Source organism: Budorcas taxicolor, chromosome 17 (assembly GCF_023091745.1).
Source record: "Budorcas taxicolor isolate Tak-1 chromosome 17, Takin1.1, whole genome shotgun sequence".
NCBI classification, from domain to species: domain Eukaryota; kingdom Metazoa; phylum Chordata; class Mammalia; order Artiodactyla; family Bovidae; genus Budorcas; species Budorcas taxicolor.
The window spans coordinates 72,091,834-72,113,544 of record NC_068926.1 but is presented as its reverse complement, the minus strand read 5'-3'; the positions used below and the strand labels follow the sequence as shown (position 1 = coordinate 72,113,544).

Genomic DNA, 21,711 nt, shown 5'->3' with positions numbered 1-21,711 from the left:
CCTGCAAGAGAGTCTTCCAGCCCCCAAACCTCCCCCCGAAGAAAAGGATGAAGAGAGCCGAGGCACGGGCAGAGCCAAGGTGGGCCACGCTGCTGACCGCTCCTGGGAAAGTGACCTCAGGGGCCGAGTGGCGTGCCCGCGTGTGTGGGAAGGTTCCTGGGCCTGGTTCACAGGAAACGTGCCACTTTATTAACACAGCTCCCTCTGCTCCTAGGGCCCACACAAGGATGATGCCAGTGGTGTGATGGCCCCCACGCCTGGCAGGGCCCAGGCCCAGAGGTCACGGCTGCCCCCCACAGCCAGAGCGCTTGCTTGCAGAAGCTTGGCCGCCACCCGGCGCCATGAGGACCTGGGCCCAGAGGTGACAGCGTCCAGGCCCAGAAACGCGGGCTCTGGGGCCGGGTTTCCTTCCTGCGCACCAAGGACGTTAGCGCTCAGCTGTCTGCCAGGGTCACGGTGGGGAGGGCTCCAGAAGGGTTTCCCGAGCGGCTTTGCTGGGGGCCCCTTCTCTGGGCCTCTTTCGGTCTAGGTCTTCCAGAGTGCAGAGCTGCACGCCATCCCGGGCAAGCTGAGCCCGCAGTGCGGGCGCCGTGAGGACACGCAGCTCATGCAGGCGATCCAAAGAGCAGGAGAAGGCGTCGGGGCCCTCCCCGCAGCCCCCAAGTGGAGGCACACTCGGGTAGCCGGGGTGTGCCATCAGCTCGGCCGTCACTGCCTGGCCAGTGGGCGTGCCTTCCAGGGCCCGAGTCAGTGCCTCCAGCACTCGGTGCGTGGACATGTTCCGGCCGCAGGTGCTCAAGCCCACGAAGACGTCGGTCCACCTGTGGGCGCCAGGGCAGCAGCAGCAGGACCAGAAGGCCTCGGTGGGAGGGCTAGGCCAGGGACCCCTGGCAACTGGGGCGGGGCCAACGCGGGAGGAGGCCTGACCCCCGTTGAGGTTAAGAAATGGGGAGGGGGGCACAGCCAGCCAGACGCACAGGGGTGGAGGGGGTTTCGCCAGGGGACTGGGGGCCTTACCGAAGGCCATGGTGGACAAAGGGACCGATGGCAGCGCGGGCGTCTTGCTCCACGGCGCCGGCAAAGGCGCGCGCTGGGGCCTCCAGCCACGCGCAGCCGTCCACCCCGCGCTCCAGGGGCAGCCTAGTGAAGAGCACTCCGCAGGCCTGCAGGGCTTCGGCGAACACCCGGCACACGCCTGCGGGCGGGCCGGGCGAAGTCAGGGCGAGGCACGTGCCGCACACTCCCATCCCCGCGTGGGAGCCCAGTCCCGCGCACCTGGGAGCACGTGCACGTGCTGGTGGCCGTCCACGTGAGTAGGGTCCCTGCCCAGTAACTCCCGGAAGCGGCTCAGCTGGGCCTCCAGCTCTTCTCGCACCTGGAGGGCGAAGGTTGACAGTTACCTAGTACACGTTCGGGAGCAGCTCCCCAGGGGACCCCGTCCAGGCGCTCCGCTGCGATCGTCCCTGTGTCTGAACCAGGGAGCCATCCGGCGCCCCAGTCCACCCCGTAATGGTCCAGGGCACCCTCGCGGCGCAGCCCTGAGCGTCTTCCCGCAGCCGCACCTTCGCACCTGGGCCAAGATCACTTCTCCAGCCGCCACCGCCCGCCGGAATCCCATCTTGCCGAGGAAGAAGCCCTCGGAGCCGATCAGCGAAGAGGCGCCGTGGCGGGCCGGGCCCACGGGGCGGCCCTCGGACAGGTTGGCGTGGAGGCCCGTGGGGATCTGGTGCCTGCGGGCGGAGCGCGAGCGGGGAGCATCGGCGGCGCGGACGGCGGTCCCCGAGCCCGCCCCCGACCGTGCAGGAAGGCCGCCACTCACCTGCGGGCCAGTTCAGCCGCGCTCTCGGCGGCCGAACCGTTGACCAGCAGGGACACGCTGGTCACAGCCCCGGCCAGGAAGGCTTCCACGATGCCCTCGTCGCGCCGCGGGCAGTAGCCAAAGTCGTCTGCCGTGACCACCATCCGCACGCGAAGCCGGGCCATGGTGCCTCCATCCGCTGAATGCGCGGGGCCCGAGCGCGCGGGCGGACGGTCCAGGCCCCGCCCCAGACGTCGCCCGAGGCCCCGCCCCGACGCACGCGCCCGCGCTCGGCCTTTGTTCTCGCCGCCTGCCGGTGCCCGAGGTCCCTGCAAGCCGGGTGCCCCGCCCCACCCCGAGCGCGAGACTTGCAGTGACTGCAAAAATGTTTCATATGTAAAACGGAAAAATCAAACCTGGGGAAGAAAACAAACAACCCTCTTACCCTCCGCCAAGGTCACCACCGTTCACTTTCTGGGTAGTGTCTCCTGGTATTTTTATTCCCTCTAAGAAATACACCCAAGCTTTCTGCTCTTCCACCCCAAAGTTTTTTGGTTTGTTGTTTTGAGGAGACAATGATCACATTAGTGGCATTCCATCCTCGCAGTGTTTCTTTCCTTTTTTTTTTTTTGCTACTATGAACTTTTTCATGTCTTTATTAGCTAACTGTATATCTTTTACAAATTGCTTATTTGTCTTTTGCTGATTTTTTGAAACGAGGCTTTTCTTGATTTGTAAAAGCTCTGAACAAAGAGAAAGCCTGTGTACCAATGGTTTTATTTGAGAAAGCATCCGTCCCAGCTTCCATCTCTTGAGCCTTGTGCCAGGCCACAACTTTACATTTTCATGACCTCCTTTTTTCCTCTGATCCAGAATAACTTTCTTTACCAATGACTTTACAGTCACCATGGCTGACAGCCAGCGTTTTCATGTGGCCAGACTGGGAGCTGCAGTACCTGAGTCCAGCTTTTGAGGTGGGGGACGTCATTCCTGCGTTAGGGTGAGGGCACTGCGGCTCAGAGAGGGCTAGTGTGTTGGCCTGTGTGACTCTGCGGGCATCAGTGGAGCTGGGACTGCCCTCCTGAGCGCCAGCCTGCCTCTGGTCGGCTCTGGTCCCTGCACCCTGCTTGCCCTCAGGGCGGAAAGGGCAGAGCTGAGCTGGAGGATAACAGTTAACAACCCACCTCCGTGGGGGCGCAGTAAGAACTGGCGGCCTTAAAGAGTCCTTCACCAGGGCCTCGGCATAAGGACGATTGTACTCAATTTTGTTCAGTCGCTCAGTTGTGTCCGATACCTTGTGACCCCCTGGACTGCAGCACGCCAGGCTTCCCTGTCCTTCACCATCTCCCAGAGTTTGCTCAGATTCATGTCCATTGAGTCGGTTTGCTTATTTAACCATCTCATCCTCTGCCGCCGCTTTCTTTTGCCCTCAACTATCAGGCTCTTTTTCAGTGAGTCAGCTTTTCCCATCAGGTGGCCAAAGAGTTTCAGCTTCAGCACCAGTTCTTCCAGCAAATATTCAAGGTTGATTTCCTTTTCAGATGAACTGGTTTGATCTCCTTGCAGTCCAAGGGACTCTCAGGAATCTCCGTCACCACAATTTGAAAGCATCAGTTCTTCGGTGCTCAGCCTTCTTTATGGTGCATTTCTCATGTCTGTACATGACTACTGGAAAAGCATAGCTTTGACTAGACAGACCTTTGTCAACAAAGTGTTCAATAGTGATGACTAAATTGTGGGACTTCAATCATCCTTCTCCACTGGGAGGCTCGTCCTGGAAAGTCTAGAGGCCCTGAGGGTACTCGATTTGAAGGATGAAATTCACATTTATTGAGCACCTACTGATATTAGAAAGATCATAGATTAGGGGTGAGAACCACAGTTCCTAACTCCAGGGAGCATGATCTGATAATCCATTCACCACATGGTGTCTGTATGGACTGCATTAGGAAGAGCCTTGGGGCAGACAGGTAGGAGAGAAAGGAGGTCAAGCTTTACCTCAAGGTCAAGGTTTTATCAGAGTGCCAGTGTTGGAGGAAGATTAACTTCATCTCCAAACCCGTGTGAAAAGACACTCAGCTCCACTTACGGAGGCGGAGCAGGCGACTAGAGGGGTTCAGTTGCCCCGGCCGGGAAACCCCGGAGCTGGGAGTTGATGCTAGTCTGTGATTTAAGAGGTGGGATTCCTTCCAGTCCGCCAGGGACAGAAGCTGGGATGTCCACACTGGGCGAGCGGAAGACAGTCCGCGAGCAGGAGCCCAGGACAACTCAGGGACCAGAGAGGAGCCGAGGAAGGTGCTTGTATCATCTTGGGGGCAGGCGGTGGCTTGGTCTCAGGCTCCCCGCTCCAGGCGGGACCAAGTCCGTAAATGACCAGCCGGGCCTCCAGCGCAGACTAGGGATGTGGGCGGGCCAAAGCCGGAGCGTGAGGGAGGGGCCCGGCGGGCCCCGCCCCAACCATTGTGCCGCGGGAGCCGGCGAGCGAGCGGCGTGGCGCAGGCCAATCAGGACGCGGGATGCAAATGAGCAGGCCCCCTGGCAGCCCCGAGCTGCTCGGACGCCCTGCGGAGGGCTCGGACCGCAGCGGAGCGCGAGCCCAGGGGTCACCGGCTTGGTGAGTGGGTCGCCGGGGGCCCGGGTCGGACGCCGGGGCCAGGAGGACAGAGGGCGGGCGCAACCGGGCCCAGAGATGACTCTGGACACGGACGGAGCTGAGACGCCCAGGGGCTCCGAGCAGACGACCGGCCGGACCTGTGAAGGACGCGGGGTGCGGAAAGCCGGGGACCAGCGGTCCACGGACGGACGGGGACGCCAACCCACGGAGGGCGGGGGGCACGCTCACGCCATGTCCCCGCCCGGCGCAGAGAGGAATCTGCGGTTCCACCGCGCAACCGGAGAGGAGGAGGAGGGCAGCGGGCCCGGAAGAGAGAGGAGGAGGGCAGCGGGCCCGGAAGAGAGAGGAGGGCAGCGGGCCCGGCCCTCCGCACCATGGCCAGCCGCCGCCACCGCTCGGGCTACCTGGCGGACGATGAGGCCAGCCACCCCGCCTGCGTGGCCCGGGTAAGTGGGGAACCCACCGTGTCCCCCAGCAGCCCATAGCCCCCCCGTTTCTCGGCCCCCACGGATGTCCTCTCTGGGCCACGTAGTGACCTGTTGTCTTCAGCACTCCGCCGCCGCCCTGCTGGGCCCTGCTCACCGGTCAGGCTCTGTCCTCCTGCGCGCCTCCAACCCCCAGGGGCCTGGGAGGACCCCAGAGAGAGAGCAGAGTCTCCTGGGGACCTCTGGCTGGAGATGCAGCCGCTGCTATGGGGCGCACAGGGCTCAGGACCGCACGTGGTCTGAGGAGGCCAGCAGTGGAGCAGGGCCGAGGGGTTTTGTGGTTGGCCACTCATGCCCTGGGTGAGGGCACAAGCGGGCTTTCAGACTGCCCAGCCACGTCTTGTGTGTGGGAAGCGTACCTGTCAGGGAAGCTTCAGGGCCACCCTGAACAGATTCCCATTCTGCAAGAGAGGGACCTCAAGAGAGGGCATCGTGCCTGGAGCTGGCAGAGCCAGGGTCCAGAGCCTGGGTTGCCTGGCTCCAAAACCCCGTTCATTTTACTGCCCAGTCCCCACCCAGCTGCTGGTGCCCTAGGAGGACCCCCCAGGAACACCTTCCCCCCCACCCCATGGGGCATCCTTGCCCACCCTGACATGCCTGTCTGCTCAGGTGCAGCCACCTAAGAAGTCACTGTTCTCAGAAATGGTCCACGCCTCCAAGCCGGGCCACAGGCCACACCCGCCTTCCTCGCATGACCCCTCTGGCAGTTCAGGCCGCTGCAGAAACCCCAAGGGCCCTCGACCCTTTAAGAGCTTCCTGGATTTCCTTGTCGAGGGTCAGGTGCTGGAAAGCCTGCAGACGGTGGTGGAGGAGGCAACGGAGCGCATGGCCACCGTGAAGACCGAGGCGGGGGTGCCGCTGGTGGAAGTGCAGGACCCCGTGGAGGTGCCGCGGGGCCGGCGCCGGGCGCGGGCCCGGCCCAGCCTCAGCACCCTGCGCCGGCACCGCGCCCGGCCCGGCCTCTGCGTGGGGCGCCCCAACAATTACCCCTCACGCTCCAGTTCCATGTCCGACTCCCGCAGCAGCTGCACAGCTGCCGACTGGCCAGGATGCCACAGCCGGGACAGCGACCTGGGCTCCCGGGGCCTGGGCCGACTGCCACCCGTGTCGGACCAACTTCTGCTGGAGAAGAGCCTCAGACGGCTGCTGCAGCTGGAGAGCCGAGGGGTGAGGTCGGGGGCTGCGGACCCGGTGGAGGGCTGGCGGGGCTGACCCCCGCCGGGAGCCCAGCACCAGGCCTTGCTTGGCTGCCCGCGGACGTCTCTGAGGGGCCCCCTTCTCTCTGCAGAGAGGCCTGGGGCAGCCCTCCTCCCACGGGGACTCACTGCTGTGGGACTCGCTGGACAGCCAGACCAGCAGCCAGTGGACCGTACAGCAGCCCCTGTCGTGGTTCTCAGGCCCGCTGGGCTCCAGCTGGGACACGCACGAATCGTCAGAGCTGGGGCCCACGGAGCGCGAGCTGGGCTTCCTCAGGCGGCAGCTGAGCAAGGAGATGAGATCCCTGCTGAGCCAGCCGGCGTCGTTTGAGCTGCCTGGCTACTCTGCGCTCCGCGAGCCCCATCGGACGCTGGACTTCCTGGCCGAGCACCACCTCTTCCCCGCCCTGCAGAACGTGGTCAACCGGGCCGTAGAGAAGCTCAGCGGCGCCCGCCGCCGCGACGGCGGCCCGCTCTTCCCGTCGGAATGGGAGACGGCCCGGGAGTCCGACTCCAAGGTGGCCACGCCCACGGGCGGGGAGGAGCTCTACGCGTCACCGCCCACCACGGCCTCCAGCCCCCGGACCGCGCACAGGAGCAGCAAGCCCAAGGGGCGCGGCGAGGCCAAGGAAGCCGGCTCTCCCGTGTCTGGCCCTCAAGTGGCCACCAGGCTCCGGCTGGAGGTGACAGCCACGGAAGAGCCCAAGGTTTCTCCATCCCTCCCCGAGCAGGGGGGGCTGGACCGGGACGCCAGAGTACAGACACCTTCCGTTCCCGCCTCGGAGCCCCTGAGCTCCGGCCAGCGGGCCCAGCCCTGGCGGAGCCCGCACCTCACCCCGCCCGCGCCCTGGGAGGTGGCGGAGGCGCCCTTCCGACGGACCCGCGGCGCCCCCCGGGCCTTGGTTCCGCTGGCCTCTCCCCGCCCCTCGTCCTCAAACCCCTTCTCCGTGCTCTCACCCCACACCTGTGCGCTCAGGGGCCCCTCTCCATCTCGGGCCCTGCCGGAGGGGGAGGTGACCTCCTCAAGACTGGGGCCCGGGGTTTTAGGGCCGGGTCTGCAGTGGAAGGGGTCCTATCGCCACCGCTCCTAGCTACCACTACTGTTACTGGCAAGGGGGCCAGGACCCAGGTTTCTTGCCAGGCCCTTGTGGGCACCACCTGAGCCGGGGGGTGGGGGGCAGCTATGAGCCAACAAGTGCACCCGGAGTCCGGGCCTAGCCACTGCCACGTGTTGTCAAAGATGAATAAAGGCTGTTTTTTATTCTGGGTATTTTTTTTTTAACGTTTGTACGTGAGTCTCGGAGGCTCTCCCAGAATGGGGAGGGTCCTGTCCTTTGCAGACAGTGGCCTGAGTCCAGAGTAGGGCCCTGTGCCTGAGGTCTACCCTCTGTGGTCCTGCCATCCAGGGTGGGACTCTCCAAGGGAGTCTGCCCGCTGAGAGGGCGTTCCTCGGGCTGAGTGTGGAGAGAGGATGTGGGTGGCCTCACCCTGGTGGCTCCCCTGCGTGGCCCCCACCATGCTTTCACCCCATCAGGGTTCAGGCATGCTTCCCTCCTCTGAACCCCGGTGTGGGTGAGGGTCGTGCAGACCCCCGTTTGACTACATGGGGACTGAGGTCACTGGCCCTGGGCCTGCCTGACTGGGGTGGGCAGGCACATGGGACCCCAGCCCAGCTCTCCAATGGGCCAGTGGAGCCAACCTGGTGAGGCCACACTCAGCCTGGAGCGGGCACTGTGCCGTGTGGGTGCCGTGGAGGACGCTCTGGGTGGGAGGGAAGCCAGAGGGCAGGCAGGGATGCGTGACCTGTCTCCCTCGGCCTCCCCCGACTCCTGCGCAGAGCCCCGGCTACAAGTTCAGCAAGAAGAAGCCGCTGCCCTCCATCCTGTCCAGGTCCAGCAGTGTGTCCCGGCTCTCTGACCCCTGGCACGAGGAGCTCGTTGACTACCTGAAGGATCAGGCTGTGTCCCTGCTCATCCACAAATACAGCTTCGAGAAGAACCTCACCAACCAGCTGGGCTTCATCTCCTTCCCGGTCACCGAGGTGCTCATGGACCTCTTCCTGGGCTTCAAGAAGGTGAAGGGCTCACGAATCCGCCTGTCCTCCACGGTCGACTGGCACCGCCTGCTGCGCCAGCTGGAGGAGGCTGAGTCCAGCCAGCACTCGTCCCGGCTGGCTTTCCGGCCCCCTGACCGACCGACCTCCCAGCTCAGCACCCCTCGGCGAGGCATGGGGACCCCCGCCACACCCTCCGAGGTCTCCGCCAGGGGCCACAGGATCCGGGACAAGCCCAGGGGGCCCTCCTGCCTCGACGTGAGGCCCCAGGGCTCCCGGCCACATCCCTCACAGGAGCACTCCAGGCCCCCGGAGGCCGAGCGGTTCCTGTCCCCCACCAAGGCCGGCGTGGCCTCCCATCCATCCGAGCAGACAGTGGACATGGAGGACCAGCAGAACACTGAGGAGGACGAAGAGGAGGAGGAGGAAGATGAGCAGGAGGAGGACGAGGAGGAAGACTTCTTTGGAGATGAGGACCAGCCCCAGAGCTCCCAGGAGCCTCCAGGGGAGGCCGCAATCAGCTCCCCCGTGGCAGGCTCTGGGGCAGGCCCCAGTGACCTCCCGTGAGGCCCCATGCGGCCTCACCAAGCACTCCGTGGCCCATTCCTCCTGCCCCCACTGGCCACTGCTGTTGCACCCGCCCTGCCCGAGCAGAGGTAAAAATAAAGCTTGTGTTGACGCAGCACGGTTTTCCTGTCGGAGATCTCAGATGTCCTTCCACACATCCTCGCCCCACCACCCAGACCCTCCCCCGGTGGGCTGAGCCCAGCCTCCCAGGGGGCAGCTGCCGGTGCCCTGAGCCCTGTGACCTCCTAGGCTCTGCTCCTGGCTCTTCTCCGCTCCAGTCTGAATCTTCCTGGCTCTTCAAGCCTCAAAAGTGAAACGCTCAGTCCTGTCCGACTCTTTGTGGCCCCATGAACTATACAGTCTGTGGAATGCTCCAGGCCAGAATACTGGAGTTGGCACCTGTTGCTTTCTCCAGGCAATCTTCCTAACCCAGGGATTGAACCCAGGTCTCCCGCATTGCGGACAGATTCTTAACCAGCTGAGCCACCAGGGAAGCCTCTTAGGACTCATTGTCTCCACCCCTGCACAGCCCCTGGGATTATTGCTTCCCCTTCCATGGAGGGGTGGCTCTGCCAGGACACATCCGCCCTCTGCTGGTCGGTCGGGCTGTGGACTGGCTGCCCCTTCCCTAGCGGCCCTGGGCAGGACAGGACAGCTCTCTCTCTCTGGAAGGGTCTGTGGACTCGGCTGGTGCTGTGGTTGGAGGGTCTCATGTCCAAGGCGCTCCCAGAGCTCCTGGCCATCCTGTGTCCGCAGCTCAGCACCCTCCTCCCCTCTGCCTTCCTAGGACAGCCTGCTTGCTCCTGTCCGGGCGTCCTCACTCTGCCCTGCCCCTGCAGCTCCAGGGACTCAGTGAGAGGCACGCTGGCTTCCCTGACTCCATCCCTGGGGTCTCTACTGCTCTCGGATCAGCAGACAGTTCTTTATTCCAAGCAGCAGTTCTGGAGTCCATGTGCTTTTTTAGGGGGGCTGTGGGGTTTTAGCTCCCTGACCAGGGATCCAACCCACGCCGCCTGCAGAAGCAGCAAGAATCGTAACCACTGGACTGCCAGGGATGGCCTCCTCTGGCCTTGGGACACTGTCTTCACCTTGCAGGGAGATTACTTGCTGTGTAATGGGAAGCCATTGGCAGCTTTCAGCAGGCACCTCGTGTGACTTGATTTATGCTTTTTAAGAAAAACCACTTTCCTGGGTGGAGAATGTCTTGAGAGAGGCCTGAGTAGCAGGGAAATCTCAGCGGTGTGGTAGATATCTGGAGGGGACATGGGGTACCTTGGTTTCGGGTGCTGACGGGGACTCAGGAGACATGCCTTCCAAGCTGTTCAGAGTCAGAGCCATCGAGATGCGCTGGGGTAGATGGGAGGGGTGTGGTGAAGAGAGGAATCGAAGATGAATCCCCGGTTTGGGGCTTAAAGAGCTTGTGAATTTGTGGAAAGGGTGCCATCACTCAAAATCAGAAGCCTAGGGGCAAAGCAGTGGGAAGGAGGCTGCAAGTTCTGGTCTGGCCATACTACGCTTGAGATGTTCCTTGCTGTGTCTGGATTGCACTCGAGCCCCTCTGCCTGGTTTGGAGGCCCCTCCAAGGTAGGATCTACTAAATCCAGGGCAGACAGCATTTTAGACACTGAGTGTTGAAAAGATCAAGACACCTTGTCCTACATGGAATTCCAAATAAAGACAATGTTGAGCCTGAAAACTGGGACTTCCTGGTGGCCCAGTGGTTAGGACTCCACACTTCCACCGCAGGAGGCGCCGGTTTGATCCCTGGTCAGGGAACTAACAGCCCACAAGCTGATCAGCACTGAGTCAGGGGGAATATGAAAACCGAAAACTAATCCATTGCTGTAATTTAAATGACTCTATCCTGGATTTTCTGAATGCTAAATTCTGGATGATTTAATCAAACATGAACTTTTTTTTTTTTCCCCTCCCTGCTTTGCTGGTGCCCCAAGTGCCGAGCAGTCAGCCGATTCCTGGGCTGGGCTGAACTGAAGGGCCTGGAGTGAAGTCAAGTTTAGAATATTCCACGAATGAATAAATAAACAGCTGTGTAAGTTTCCTGCCTTACAGGACTGAGCAGACAGCTCTCTGAGAAGGCAGTGAGTCCCCAGCCTGGGACACACAGTCACCCAGGCTTGGTTTGCAGCCACTTCCCAAGGCAGCTCAGGGTCTTCTGATGACTGCTAGCCTCTACACCACAGCTCCCTGCTGCCCTCTGCTGCCCAGTGGCCTAGTGACCATGAGATTCTGCCCTGGAAGGGCCCAGGGAATTCAGAATCCCCAGGGTCCAGGGACACTGATGTGACGCAGTGTCAGGGGGCAGTGTTCGAGCGACTGGAGGATTAGGTCCAGGGACTGAAGGAGCATGTGACTGCGTAATCCGAGATGTGTCCACTCGTGACCACATAATCTAGTAGTCGAGCAACGTCAAGACCCTGCAGCTGTGGACCCGGGGTCCGAGGGGGACACCATCACTGAGGGCCAGGGGATCTGGGATCAGAGTGATAGGGTGAACCGGAGCCCGGCGGGCGCTAGAGCGGCGCCCTAGCCGGCAGCCGCCGGGCATCCAGCACTCCCGCGGCTTGGAGCCGCCAGGGCCTCCCCTGGATCCTCATTGGTCAGCCCTCGGAGGCGTGGACCAATCAAAACTTTCCTCGTGTCGCCAGGGCCCTCCCAGCCGCCGCTCGCCGAAGCTGGGGGCGGGTCTCTCCGGCGCGGACCCAATGGCAGCAGAGGCGGAGCGCCGTGCAGGCCGGCGATTGGCTGCTGCGGCGGGCCCTGTCGGAGTCCGGATTGGCCGGCGGCGGAGACGGAAGCGACCGCTGGCCGAGTTGCCGGAGCCCGGCCGGGGCGATGTGGAGCGCGGGCCGCGGTCGAGCTGCGGGCCCGGCGCTGCTGGGGCTACTGCTGGCCCTCTCGCTGTCGGGGGGCCGTGCCGCCAAGACCGACGCGGGGCTCGTGACCTGCGGGTCGGTGCTGAAGCTGTTCAACACGCAGCACCGGGTGCGGCTGCACTCGCACGACATCAAATACGGATCCGGTGCGCGGGCCGGGGCCGCCCGACGGCGGGCTGGGCGCTGGGTCCCCGCGGGCCAGGGGGCTGGGGGTCCTCAGGGCCGGAGGTCCGGCGGTTTCGAGGGCGCGGTCGGGACGCCGTTCGGAGCGGTGGACCTCGGAGTGCGACCGGAGGCGGGCGGGGGGCGGGGAGCGGCTTGTGGAGCCGTTGGGTCCCAGGGTCGAGGTCGTCGGGAAAGCGGAGGTTGTCCGGGGCGACGGTCGGCGTTACCACGTTGACGGCCACCCCGGGGATGGGGTGTCGTCCCCAGGCAGCGGCCAGCAGTCGGTGACCGGCGTGGAGGCGTCCGACGACGCCAACAGCTACTGGCGAATCCGCGGCGACACGGAGGGAGGGTGTCCGCGCGGGTCCCCGGTGCGCTGCGGGCAAGCGGTGCGGCTGACGCACGTGCTCACCGGCAAGAACCTGCACACGCACCACTTCCCATCGCCGCTGACCAACAACCAGGTGAGCCCCCCTGGCTTGTGAGCGCGGGGCCTGGGCACCTGCTCAGAGCCCCAGCTTTCCTCTGTGAAATGGGAGCGTCAAGTTAGAAGCGTTTGCCCAGCGCCCACTCTGGGGACAGAGAGATGACCCCCACCGGCGCCTACCCCCTGGAGCCTTCAGCTCCGCCGGGACACAGCTGGAAGAGCCGTCTGGCTGGAGAGCTCCACTCCTGGGCGGGAGCTGGACCCAGGAGGGGGATCCACACGGCAGTTACGGTGGAGAATGGGAAACTCCGCGGCGAGGAGGCACTCAGGCCGGCCCTGGAAGGATGAGGAGGAATCCAGGGAGGTCTTCCCAGGCCTGGGCAAGAGCCTGCCTGTGTGTGCGAGTTCATTGGAACTGGGAGGGCGGTGGGGCTGGAACAGAGGGTGGTCGGGGGCTTATCCAAAGAAAAGGATGAGATAATAGAACCTTGACTGTCAGCCTGAGAGGCAGACATGATGCTGAGTGAAGGTCAGAGGGTTTAAGACAGAAGGAACTGGAGGAGGAGGGAGTGGGGGAGGTCTTGACTCCTTGGGGGCCAGTGGTCGCCACCCAGGCAGGTGAGATGGGGTGTGCACGTGTTTGAAGAGCCCGTGTTGGGGGGACTCAGGGCTGGGGGGGTGGTCCCAGTCGGCAGCTGCGGAAGCTGAGTCTCAGGGGGAAGTATAGGGAAGAGAGTGCCACTGCCTGGCAGGTGCCCACAGGGGCCTCAGGGCTCCCCCTGGCACGGCTGCTGTCCTCACCCCCTCTGCCCCCACAGGAGGTGAGCGCCTTTGGGGAGGACGGCGAGGGGGACGACCTGGACCTGTGGACCGTGCGCTGCTCAGGGCTGCACTGGGAGCGAGAGGCTGCCGTGCGCTTCCAGCACGTGGGCACCTCCGTGTTCCTGTCGGTCACTGGCGAGCAGTACGGGAGCCCAATCCGGGGGCAGCATGAGGTGCATGGCATGGCCAGTGCCAGCGCCCACAATAAGTGGAAGGCCATGGAAGGCGTCTTCATCAAGCCCAACCCGGAGGCCCCTGGGGGCCACGATGAGCTCTGAGTGCTGTGGACCGGGGGGCGGAGGGCTGCGGGGGGCGTTGTCTGCAGACGACTCTCCGGGGAGACTTTGGCTTTGTAGGGGTTCTCAAGTGCCTTTATGATTAAAGAATGTTGGTCTGTGGTCGCACTTTGCTGTGAGCCTGGGGCTGACCTGAAGCTGCCAGCTGGTCCCACTCAGCGTCTCTTCCTCAGTGTGAAAGCTCTGTCTCCAGCACGGCTGGTGGCTGAACCCATCCAGACCTCTCGGACGCTCTTCTGTGCACCCTCAACACTGCCCGGGGCCATCACAGCCCCCTCCCCCCACCCTCAGATGGCCTCCAGCTCCCTGAACCTTCCTGAGAAGGGCTAGGGTCTCAGCAGATTGCAGCAGCCCTGCTCCCTACCAGCTGGGATGGGCACAAGCTGGCCAGTCTCTCATCCCTTGAAGGGCATCCCTTCCCCTGGCAGTTGTGACAGTCTGGACCCTTGGCTTTGACCAAGCACTGGGCCAGGACTCTGCCCATCTGGTGGAGATTCATATTGCAAGATCCCTGTCTCCGTGCAGATCGGCACCCCACACACTCAGCTGGCCCCAAACCCCGGAGGCCCTAACAGAACTTAAAAAGGTATTGCAAGGGAAGAGAACCACAGAGGACTGCCGCCTGCAGACATCTGAGAAGGCTTCCTGGAAGAAGAGCCACACTTTGAGCTGTCAAAGGGTTGAAACTTGAAGGAGCAATAAATCGGCTGGCCCTTGACCGAGGACGGTAATAGCAGTTTTGCTGGTGCGTGGTGCCCTCTAGAGGTGATGGCAGAGATTACAGGCTGAAGGACTTGAGCTGCGGGGGTTAGAGGGTGCCACTTTTCCGGCAGGAGAGTAGCCCAAGGAGAGGCCGGGGGTGGCAACCAGTGGGAAGGGCCTTGGAGGAGGGTGAGCACCTGACTTCTGAGAAGTCAGTTGCCCTTAGGGCGTGAGAGGAAAGCTCTAGCCAGTTGTGAAACCTGAGAGGAAGGGAGGGTCATGATTACGCCCGCTACTCCCCTGTCCCTTCCCCCAGGAGGTCCTGCTCTGCTCAGACGTTCTGAGCATCGTCTGCTACCCTCCACTTCTCTCCCACCGCTCACCTGGCCTGAGACAGGCGTGCAGGCGATTTGTTGGGAAGTGATCCCAGAAAACACTGGGGAAGGAGTGGGGCTGAGAGGAACCCACAGGCAGCTGGTAGAACATGCAAGTGGGGTGGGGGGCAGTTATCCAACCAGGGTACTTTCTCTCACTGGCTGAGGGCTGCGGGGCGGCGGGGTGTCCCTCTGCAGCCCTTCCCACTTGCCCTGGATTCAGCAGCCAGGACAAAGCCCTCAGGCGCTGGCGGCGAGCATCCTTTCTGTAGAGGCGAGTGCTACTGGGGTGTGGGCGCCTGCAGTGTGAACCGCACTGAAAATCCCAGGGGCGCTCCTCTGGTCTATCCCTGGCCCCACTGAGCTGTGAGAGCCCACTTCTGCCTCTGTTACCGCCCTGCCACCGCACACACACGTGAGGAGTGTTAGTTAACAGCGGACTCCAACAGTCCACGGGAGGAATCCTTGGGAAGGCTGAAGCTGTGAGAGCAGGTGAGGTGGCCGCAGGCGGAATGCAGGACAAGACCAAAAATTAAAACCGCAGCAGCAGCCGATCTCTCATTTATTGAAAACTAAGTGCCTGCCAGGCACTCGGCCAGCGATTTACACAGCGTCTCATTTGCTCGCGGCAACAAATCTATGAAGCACAGCACGTTCAATTATCGTCTTATTTTTTCAGAGGAGGTTTACCGAGGTTGCTAACGATGCAAACCCAGCTCTGTGTGCCTTCTGAAACATTTGCTCTCAGGCTCTGGACTGAGCGAATAAAAGAGGAGGGGGCCCAGATGCGCAGTAGCCTAAGAACTACCCTCTCCAACACACACACACTTGCAGCTATGTGAGGGCCGGCGGCGCCATGTCCATCCTCCCGGGTCATCAGCCCCCCGGGAAGCACTGAACGACTGCTTATCCACGATCACGCAGGGACCCGAGTGGCGCCCCCTTCCCTGTGCCTTCCACGGATCCGCAAGGCTCCGGGGGGCGGGGTGGGGGTGGGCTCGAAGACCTTGTCCCGCACACAGCCCAGGCCCGCCCGGTGGTTTCAGAAAGATCTCATTCGGTTCAAGTCCGGCGATGCGGTGTGATTGAGCGGGGAGGGGGTTACCCCAGCCACGAAGCCCACCGCAGCCGAGCACGCCACCGGGGAGGCACCGGGAGCAATCCCAGTACGCCAGACGGGGCGACCTGCAGCCGTACCGGCTTAGGTTTGAGCGCGCGCGCGCGCGGGTAGGGACATTTTCCTCCGGTCGTAGCCCCCTCCGTAGCGGGTCTGGCCGCGCTCCCGGCGCCCCCCACCGGGCTTCTAAGCGCCTCGCCCCGGCGGCGATGAAAACTCGCGGAGACTGGAGCTGCGAAAAGGCGGGCAAAGTTCCCTTTGATAAGTTATGAATGGGGAGGCAGTGTTCGCAGAACTCATTGTTAAAACCGCGGAGCCGTAGCCTCGGTCCGCGCGCGACCAATCAGGGCCCGCAGGCTATTTTGAAATCGCTCCGGCCCCAGCCAACGAGCGCGCGGGGGGCGGAGCCTTCGCCGGCGCCGGCCAATGGGCGCGGCGCTATGCTAAAGAGCCGGGGGCCGGGCCGCCGCCTGTCAGCGGGTTAAAGATGGAGCCGGCGGCCGGAGGGCGCCACGAGGTGCGGGGTGGTCCTGGGGGGCGGCTCGGGCGGACGGCCGCCCAGACCTCTCGCCGCCACCTCTCGAGACCTGCCGTGGCCCGGGGGGAGGAAGGGGCGTCCGCCGCGTGAGTAGCCGGGTCCGAGGTGGGGGCGCGGGACAGGGAGGCCCTCTCCCGCCGGAGGGGTTGGTGTGGAGGGGCGCAGCCCAACACCCAGGGCGCCCCCCTCCGAGCAGGGGACCACAGAGAGCCGGGAAGCCCCCTCGTCCCTCTTCTCTCTGCGCCGCCGGGCAGAGAGTCTCCCGGGACAGAATGAGGGGCCCAAGTTAGGGGCCAGGAGCCTGGGGCCGGGCCGGGGGCCTGAGTTGGCGGGGGCGCGCCGGACCGGAGTTGGGGGGCGGTCACCCTTCTTTTCTCCGAGGCGCGGGCCGGGCAAGGGCTCAGGGTCGTCAGGCTGTATCCACCCCCGCCTCAGGCGCCAGTGGGCTTCTGACCGCACTGGAGCGCGGGCCCCTCTCCTTTGTGTGTGCGCCCTATTCACGGTCCGCTCCCGCTCAGGTGCTGGAGCCGCCCCTCTGTCTGGGGTCGCATACCCACGGCTCTCCGGAGGGTGCCGGGGAAGGTCTGGCTCCCCTGGGGGTCCTGAGAACCCCTGGGGGTCCTGAGAACCCCAGGGACGGCAGCCCCCGCGGTGAGATCCCCTCCGGCCCTGCTGTCTAGGAATGGGCCCCTAGCCCCACCCACTTGTGCTCGCTTCCCGCCCTGCGTGCACCGGCGCGGTGGGAGTCCCTCCTGCTGGCCGCAGGTGCTCTGACGAGGTTGCACTACTGTGCTTTGAGGAGCAGTGCAATGATATTGTCAAAGCATCCGGGACCAGCCTTGGAGACCCCTTCCCCCACACTGCCACTTCCCTTCCCCAGCGGCCCCGGACCTGCACGCCCTCCCCTCCCCCCTGCCCAGCGAGCTCCCTTCTCCATGGAAACTTGAGATCCTGGCCAGGCCTGGGCCTCTGGGGTCAGAGGGCACCCTTCCCCCAGGCGGAGGCCCCGCCCCAGTGGGCCTGCATTCCGGGTCTCAGATCCAGGCCGCCCCCCCGGAGAGGCGCTGGCAGGCCTGCCTGACACTCTTTCCCTGTTGCACTACTGTGCGCCCCTGGCAAGCAGTGCAATGATGAAAGGGCATCGGTTGGGCCCCGCCCGCCACCCACCGCGCCTGGGCAGGGCGTCTGGCCGCCTCACCCCACTGACCAGCAAGGAGACACAGGTGCGGAGCTGGGCTGGCGGGCCCTCCATCGGAGGATCGGAACCGCAGAGCGGGGAGGTTCTTTCCCAACCTCTCCATCTAGGTTGTGGCTGGACAGGGGCTGGGGCAGACTCAGAAAACCTATGGCTTGAAAAGGATCTTTGCAACCAACTCCCAGGTAGGACGGGGGGCTCGAGGTTTGATGAGGACCCTGTGGACAAAGAGGCCCACTGCTTTGCCTGGAGGGTCGGCCTGGGCCTGGTTCAGACCGAGCTTCCCCTGCCTTGACCTCCTTGGGGGCGCCCTGAGCCGGGCCCTCCTGGCACACCTGGGAAGAACGTTCTGGGTCCTCTGCAGGAGCAGTGCTAGCTGGGGTGGACGGTGGGCTCAGGAGATGGAGCCCTGTGCCCGCCACCCACGCCCACTTGTTCTCTTACAGGGATGTGTGCTGCCCTGAGCCTGCAGGAGGGATGGTGAAGTGCCCAGCATCCCACCACACAGCTGGAATCGGGGGACTGGAGCCGACCTGCCAAGGAGATCGGCCCCAGGCGTGCCTGCAGGGGCCCCTCAGCATCAGGACCAGACACAAAGGATTTTCATGTGCCCAGTGGCAGCCATCCAAGCCTGCCTCCTTGAGAGGGGGCCCATTCGTGTCTGAAGGGGCATTTGGGAGTACCCTTCATCAATGGCTGTGCCCAGAGGGACAGTGACTTCACCCCCTGCCCTGGGGTAGACGCCCTGGCACCCAGGGTAGGATGAGGGGCAATGACGCATGCTTGTCTACCTCCTAGGCCTGACCCCTTGCTCCTGTGCAGACTCTGTGCCCCATGGCCAAACAGGCCATGCAGCTGTTTCCTGCCTTTGCTGGGAACTCAAGGCTCTGCTCGAATGTCCCCTCCTAAGGAAAGCCTTCCCTGGGCTCCAGGGTGCCCAGTGTTCCTCCACCAGGGCCTGTTAGATCACATTTTCCACCTGTGGCTGAAGCCCTCTTTAGGAGCCCCTGAAAGAAGCAAACACTTCATTTTTGGCCGTGCTTGACATGGCATGCTTTAAAAAACCCAAAGAAACATATAAAGCATTATAAGCATAAGCATGAAGGGGATGTTAATCAAGGGCCTGCCTGACCTCTCAGAGGATGCTTGTCCTGGTTTTAAAAAGCACATACTATGTATTTGAGAGTCAAGTCCGTAAGTCACAGGTGGCCGGCTAGGCAACAGGATGGCGATTTGGAGGCAGATGTATCTGAGTCTGCCTGCAGCCGTAGGCAAGATACACAGGCCAGACCTTCTTCCTTGCAGGAGGGAGGCCTCAAAGTGGGAGGAAGTGAAGGCCACCTCCTGTGTTGGGGACAGCTGGGGCTGGTGGTTTGGTGGTAGGAGGCGAAAAAAAATCTCAAGATCTCAGGGCTGATAGAAGGGGGTATGGGGAGGGGACAGGAACCAGCAGTCCAGGGAGCCCCCCGACGCCAAGAGGCTGGAATGGATGGCAGTGTTGGTCCCTGGCCATTAGGAGGGGGGAAGTGAGGAGCAGGTTTTGGAGAGGGTGGGGGGGGAAAGAAGCTGCCAGATTCTGCTCTGCTGAGTGTGAGACACCCAGGAAACATCCCCCCCCCCCGGGGACACGTACATGTGGGTCTGGAACCCAGGGAACTTGGGGTTCAGGCAGTTCTGGGTTGGGACTAAGAAGTGGGTAAGATGTCCAAAAAGGAATGGGGAAGACCCTAACGTGGAGAGGACAGAGGCTGGAGAGTAGATCCAAAGCAAAGGTGGAAACTCCAGGCTATAGGATTTGTGGGCCGAGAGAAGTCTCCAGGGCATTGATGTCCCTCAGGTCCTACAGACCCTGAGGAGGGGAGCGGCCGGGATGTGGGGGGCCTGGAGGTAGCCTGGGGTCCGAGGGTCTCAAAGAGATGGCGAGAGTTGGCCGGCCAGGAACGAGGGTGGGCCTGGTCTGGGTGCAGCGGGGCGCGCCCCGTCGAAGCCTGAGGGCGCATGCGCGAAGCGGCGGGCATTGTCACGTGCTGCCGTCCGGCCCGCGGTCTCCCGCGAGTGGCCCGAGCGGTCTGGGCGGCGGCGCGTGCGGTGGCTGGGGTACAGCGGTGCGTCCCGGACCGAGCCCCGACGGGCACTCGAGCTCCTGCCCTCGGGGCGGGGTGGGGCGCTGGGCGCGCCCGGACCCCGGGGGTCCCGCCGGGATGGTGGCGGAGCTGCGACCCTCGGGGGGGCTTCCCTGTCTCCCGGGGCGGGTGGGCTGGGCGCGCCCAGCCCCGGGGGACTCCGCCCCGAACGCCGCTCGGTCCCTAGGCAGCCGAGCCGCCGAAGCCCTCGAGGATGGAGATCCTGGACGAGTTCGACCGCGAGTTCCCCCAGACTGTGACCTTCTGCCAGCTCATCTCCGAGGAGGACTTCGAGAGGCAGGCGGCGGCCTGCACGGAGCGCGCGCTGCGCCGCCTCTTCCGCAGTCTCGACCGCAACCCGGCGCTGGCCGAGCGCGTGGTGCGCAAGGGCAAGCAAGCCGAGTGCGAGCGGCGCGGGCTCCTCTCCTTCCTCTGGGTGCGGCCGGCCGGGCGAGGTCGGGGGGCCCGGGGTGGGGGGCGGCCGGGGGCGCCGGCGTGGGGGCTTCCCGGAGGCGGCGGCTCAGGCGTCTGGCTTCCTCCGCGCCGCCTTGCCCGCGGCCCTCGCAGGCCAAGGCGTCGCGTGCGGTCCAGGGGGAGCTGAACTGCTGTAACAGCATGAGCGCCCTGGAGATGCACCAGCGCTTGGAACAGCTGAAGAGACGCATCCACCGCGTGCACCTCTACTCCCAGGGTGAGCCCACCGTGCGCTGCGCTGGCCCACCCGACTCAGACCTCCCCGCGGCGCCACAGCGGCCTTTCCACGCCGGCTCTGTCAGTCAGGACCCCCGGAGGCCCGCACACTGTTTGGGTGGGAGGCGAATTCGTGTTCACATGGGGACAGGTGAGGGTAGAGCTGGAAGGGGGCCGCGTTCACTGCCACACCGGGAAGGCAACCGGGGAAGAGGCCACGCTGTTGGAATCCCCTGTGAGGTGGCGTGATCTCGCTTCCCCCGCTGATGCCCTGGACTGAAGAACTGTGTTGTCCTCTGGGGAACCCACTCGATCTGTGTCCCTCGTCAGGGTCCCCTGGTATGTTTGCTTGCTCCCCTCTGCCTGTGTGTCTCGGACGGTTGCTCTGAAGCTGTGATGAGGTTTGGATTCAGCCCTTGGGTGTGTCCATGTTCAGGGTCGTACGATGGCAGTGGGCACCTGGGCAGGGGTGGGGGCAGTCCCACAGCACCCTTTCATCCAGCAGCTGACCCCCACAGCGCGTGTAGCTCTCACCACAGCCTCCCGAGGCATTGGCCTGGCCTTATTTATTCCTGTTTTACAGAAGAGGAAACGGAGGCCCGGGGAGGTTGCCCAGCACACGTGGGCCATACATGGTGCTGAATGGGGGCTCAGGCTGGGGTTGCTCCAGGTGCAGGCCCTCAGCCTCTCATCAGCGCCCCCGGCAGTGCTCTTTTTCTCCAGAGGGCCTTGTTGACCCCTACTATGCTGATGGGCTCCAGATTTGAACAGTGGAAAGACCCAAATTCATGAGGACAGGGGGGCGGCGGGGGGGAGGCCCCGGCTGTCTCCCTGAGCTCACTTCTGCAGGACTCCCTCCCCGTGGGCTCTCTGCCCACCCCCAGGATGACCCAGGGCTGGGTGGCGTTGGTGGGCTCACTGGCAGACTGGCAGACTCCACCGTGGGTGACTCCAGGGTGAGTGGCAGGCTAACCTAGGTGGTGACACTCTGTCGGTTCCCATGGAATTCTGTCTTGGCACACAGCCTGGCGGGGCTCTGGCCTGTGCCTTGGGTGGTTCGGACTTCCCTGTGGGGCAGCCGAGGGGCCAGGGAGATGGCGCGTGTGGGTGGCCATCAACGGTGGCCTTAGGCGTGGTCGCCCGGTGCCCTGTGTGGGCCTGGCTCCCCTGCCCGTGGGCGGGCCTTTGTCTGCCCTCCCACACCTGTCCAGGCCTGGGGCAGATGCTCACGGACGCCTCCTGTCCCAGATGCCAAGAAGAGGGGGAGGAAGCGGAAACCGAAGAAACCAGAACGCGTCGTCTGGCAGGACCGCTCGACCTCCCCGTGCCTGCCCCCAGCCCTGCTGCCGCCTGTACCACCGCTGCCGCCGACGGCCTCCACAGCGGCCCCGCCACCTGCTGTCTACACTATGCCCAGGGTCTTTGGCCCCTTCCCTCCGCTGCCCAGCACATCGGTCAGTGGCCTGTGGAGGGGCAGCCTCTGCGCCCTGCTCAGAAGCACTCCAGCGATTCCCTGGCCCCACGGTAGAGGCTCCCAGAATGTTCTCTGCAGGCAGCATGATAAGGGCCGCTCAGCTGGCAGTGTTGGGTGGGGAACACATGGGACCCCACCTGCCTGACCTCAGGGCACTCGGCTGGACCCCGCGGCTCCCAGG

General features: G+C 63.7%; 3 protein-coding genes across 3 annotated transcripts; 2 read left to right on the top strand and 1 right to left on the bottom strand.

Annotated features, from left to right (window-relative positions):
* Positions 1–451: 451 nt before the first annotated feature.
* On the bottom strand, positions 452–1,983 carry YDJC (YdjC chitooligosaccharide deacetylase homolog). Its single transcript, XM_052655014.1, has 5 exons — positions 1,820–1,983; positions 1,571–1,730; positions 1,276–1,375; positions 1,018–1,195; positions 452–821 (listed from the first exon to the last, which is right to left on the bottom strand). The coding sequence occupies exons 1-5, from the start codon at positions 1,981–1,983 to the stop codon at positions 452–454; spliced, it is 972 nt and encodes a 323-aa protein (XP_052510974.1).
* Positions 1,984–4,724: 2,741 nt separating this feature from the next.
* On the top strand, positions 4,725–8,713 carry CCDC116 (coiled-coil domain containing 116). The gene is made up of 4 exons (XM_052654487.1): positions 4,725–4,858; positions 5,507–6,064; positions 6,186–6,776; positions 7,931–8,713. Exons 1-4 carry the CDS (start codon positions 4,787–4,789, stop codon positions 8,711–8,713), a joined length of 2,004 nt encoding a protein of 667 aa, XP_052510447.1. The 5' UTR covers positions 4,725–4,786.
* Positions 8,714–11,549: 2,836 nt separating this feature from the next.
* SDF2L1 (stromal cell derived factor 2 like 1) lies at positions 11,550–13,385 on the top strand. Its single transcript, XM_052654916.1, has 3 exons — positions 11,550–11,753; positions 12,040–12,236; positions 13,018–13,385. The coding sequence occupies exons 1-3, from the start codon at positions 11,567–11,569 to the stop codon at positions 13,297–13,299; spliced, it is 666 nt and encodes a 221-aa protein (XP_052510876.1). The 5' UTR covers positions 11,550–11,566; the 3' UTR covers positions 13,300–13,385.
* Positions 13,386–21,711: the final 8,326 nt, after the last annotated feature.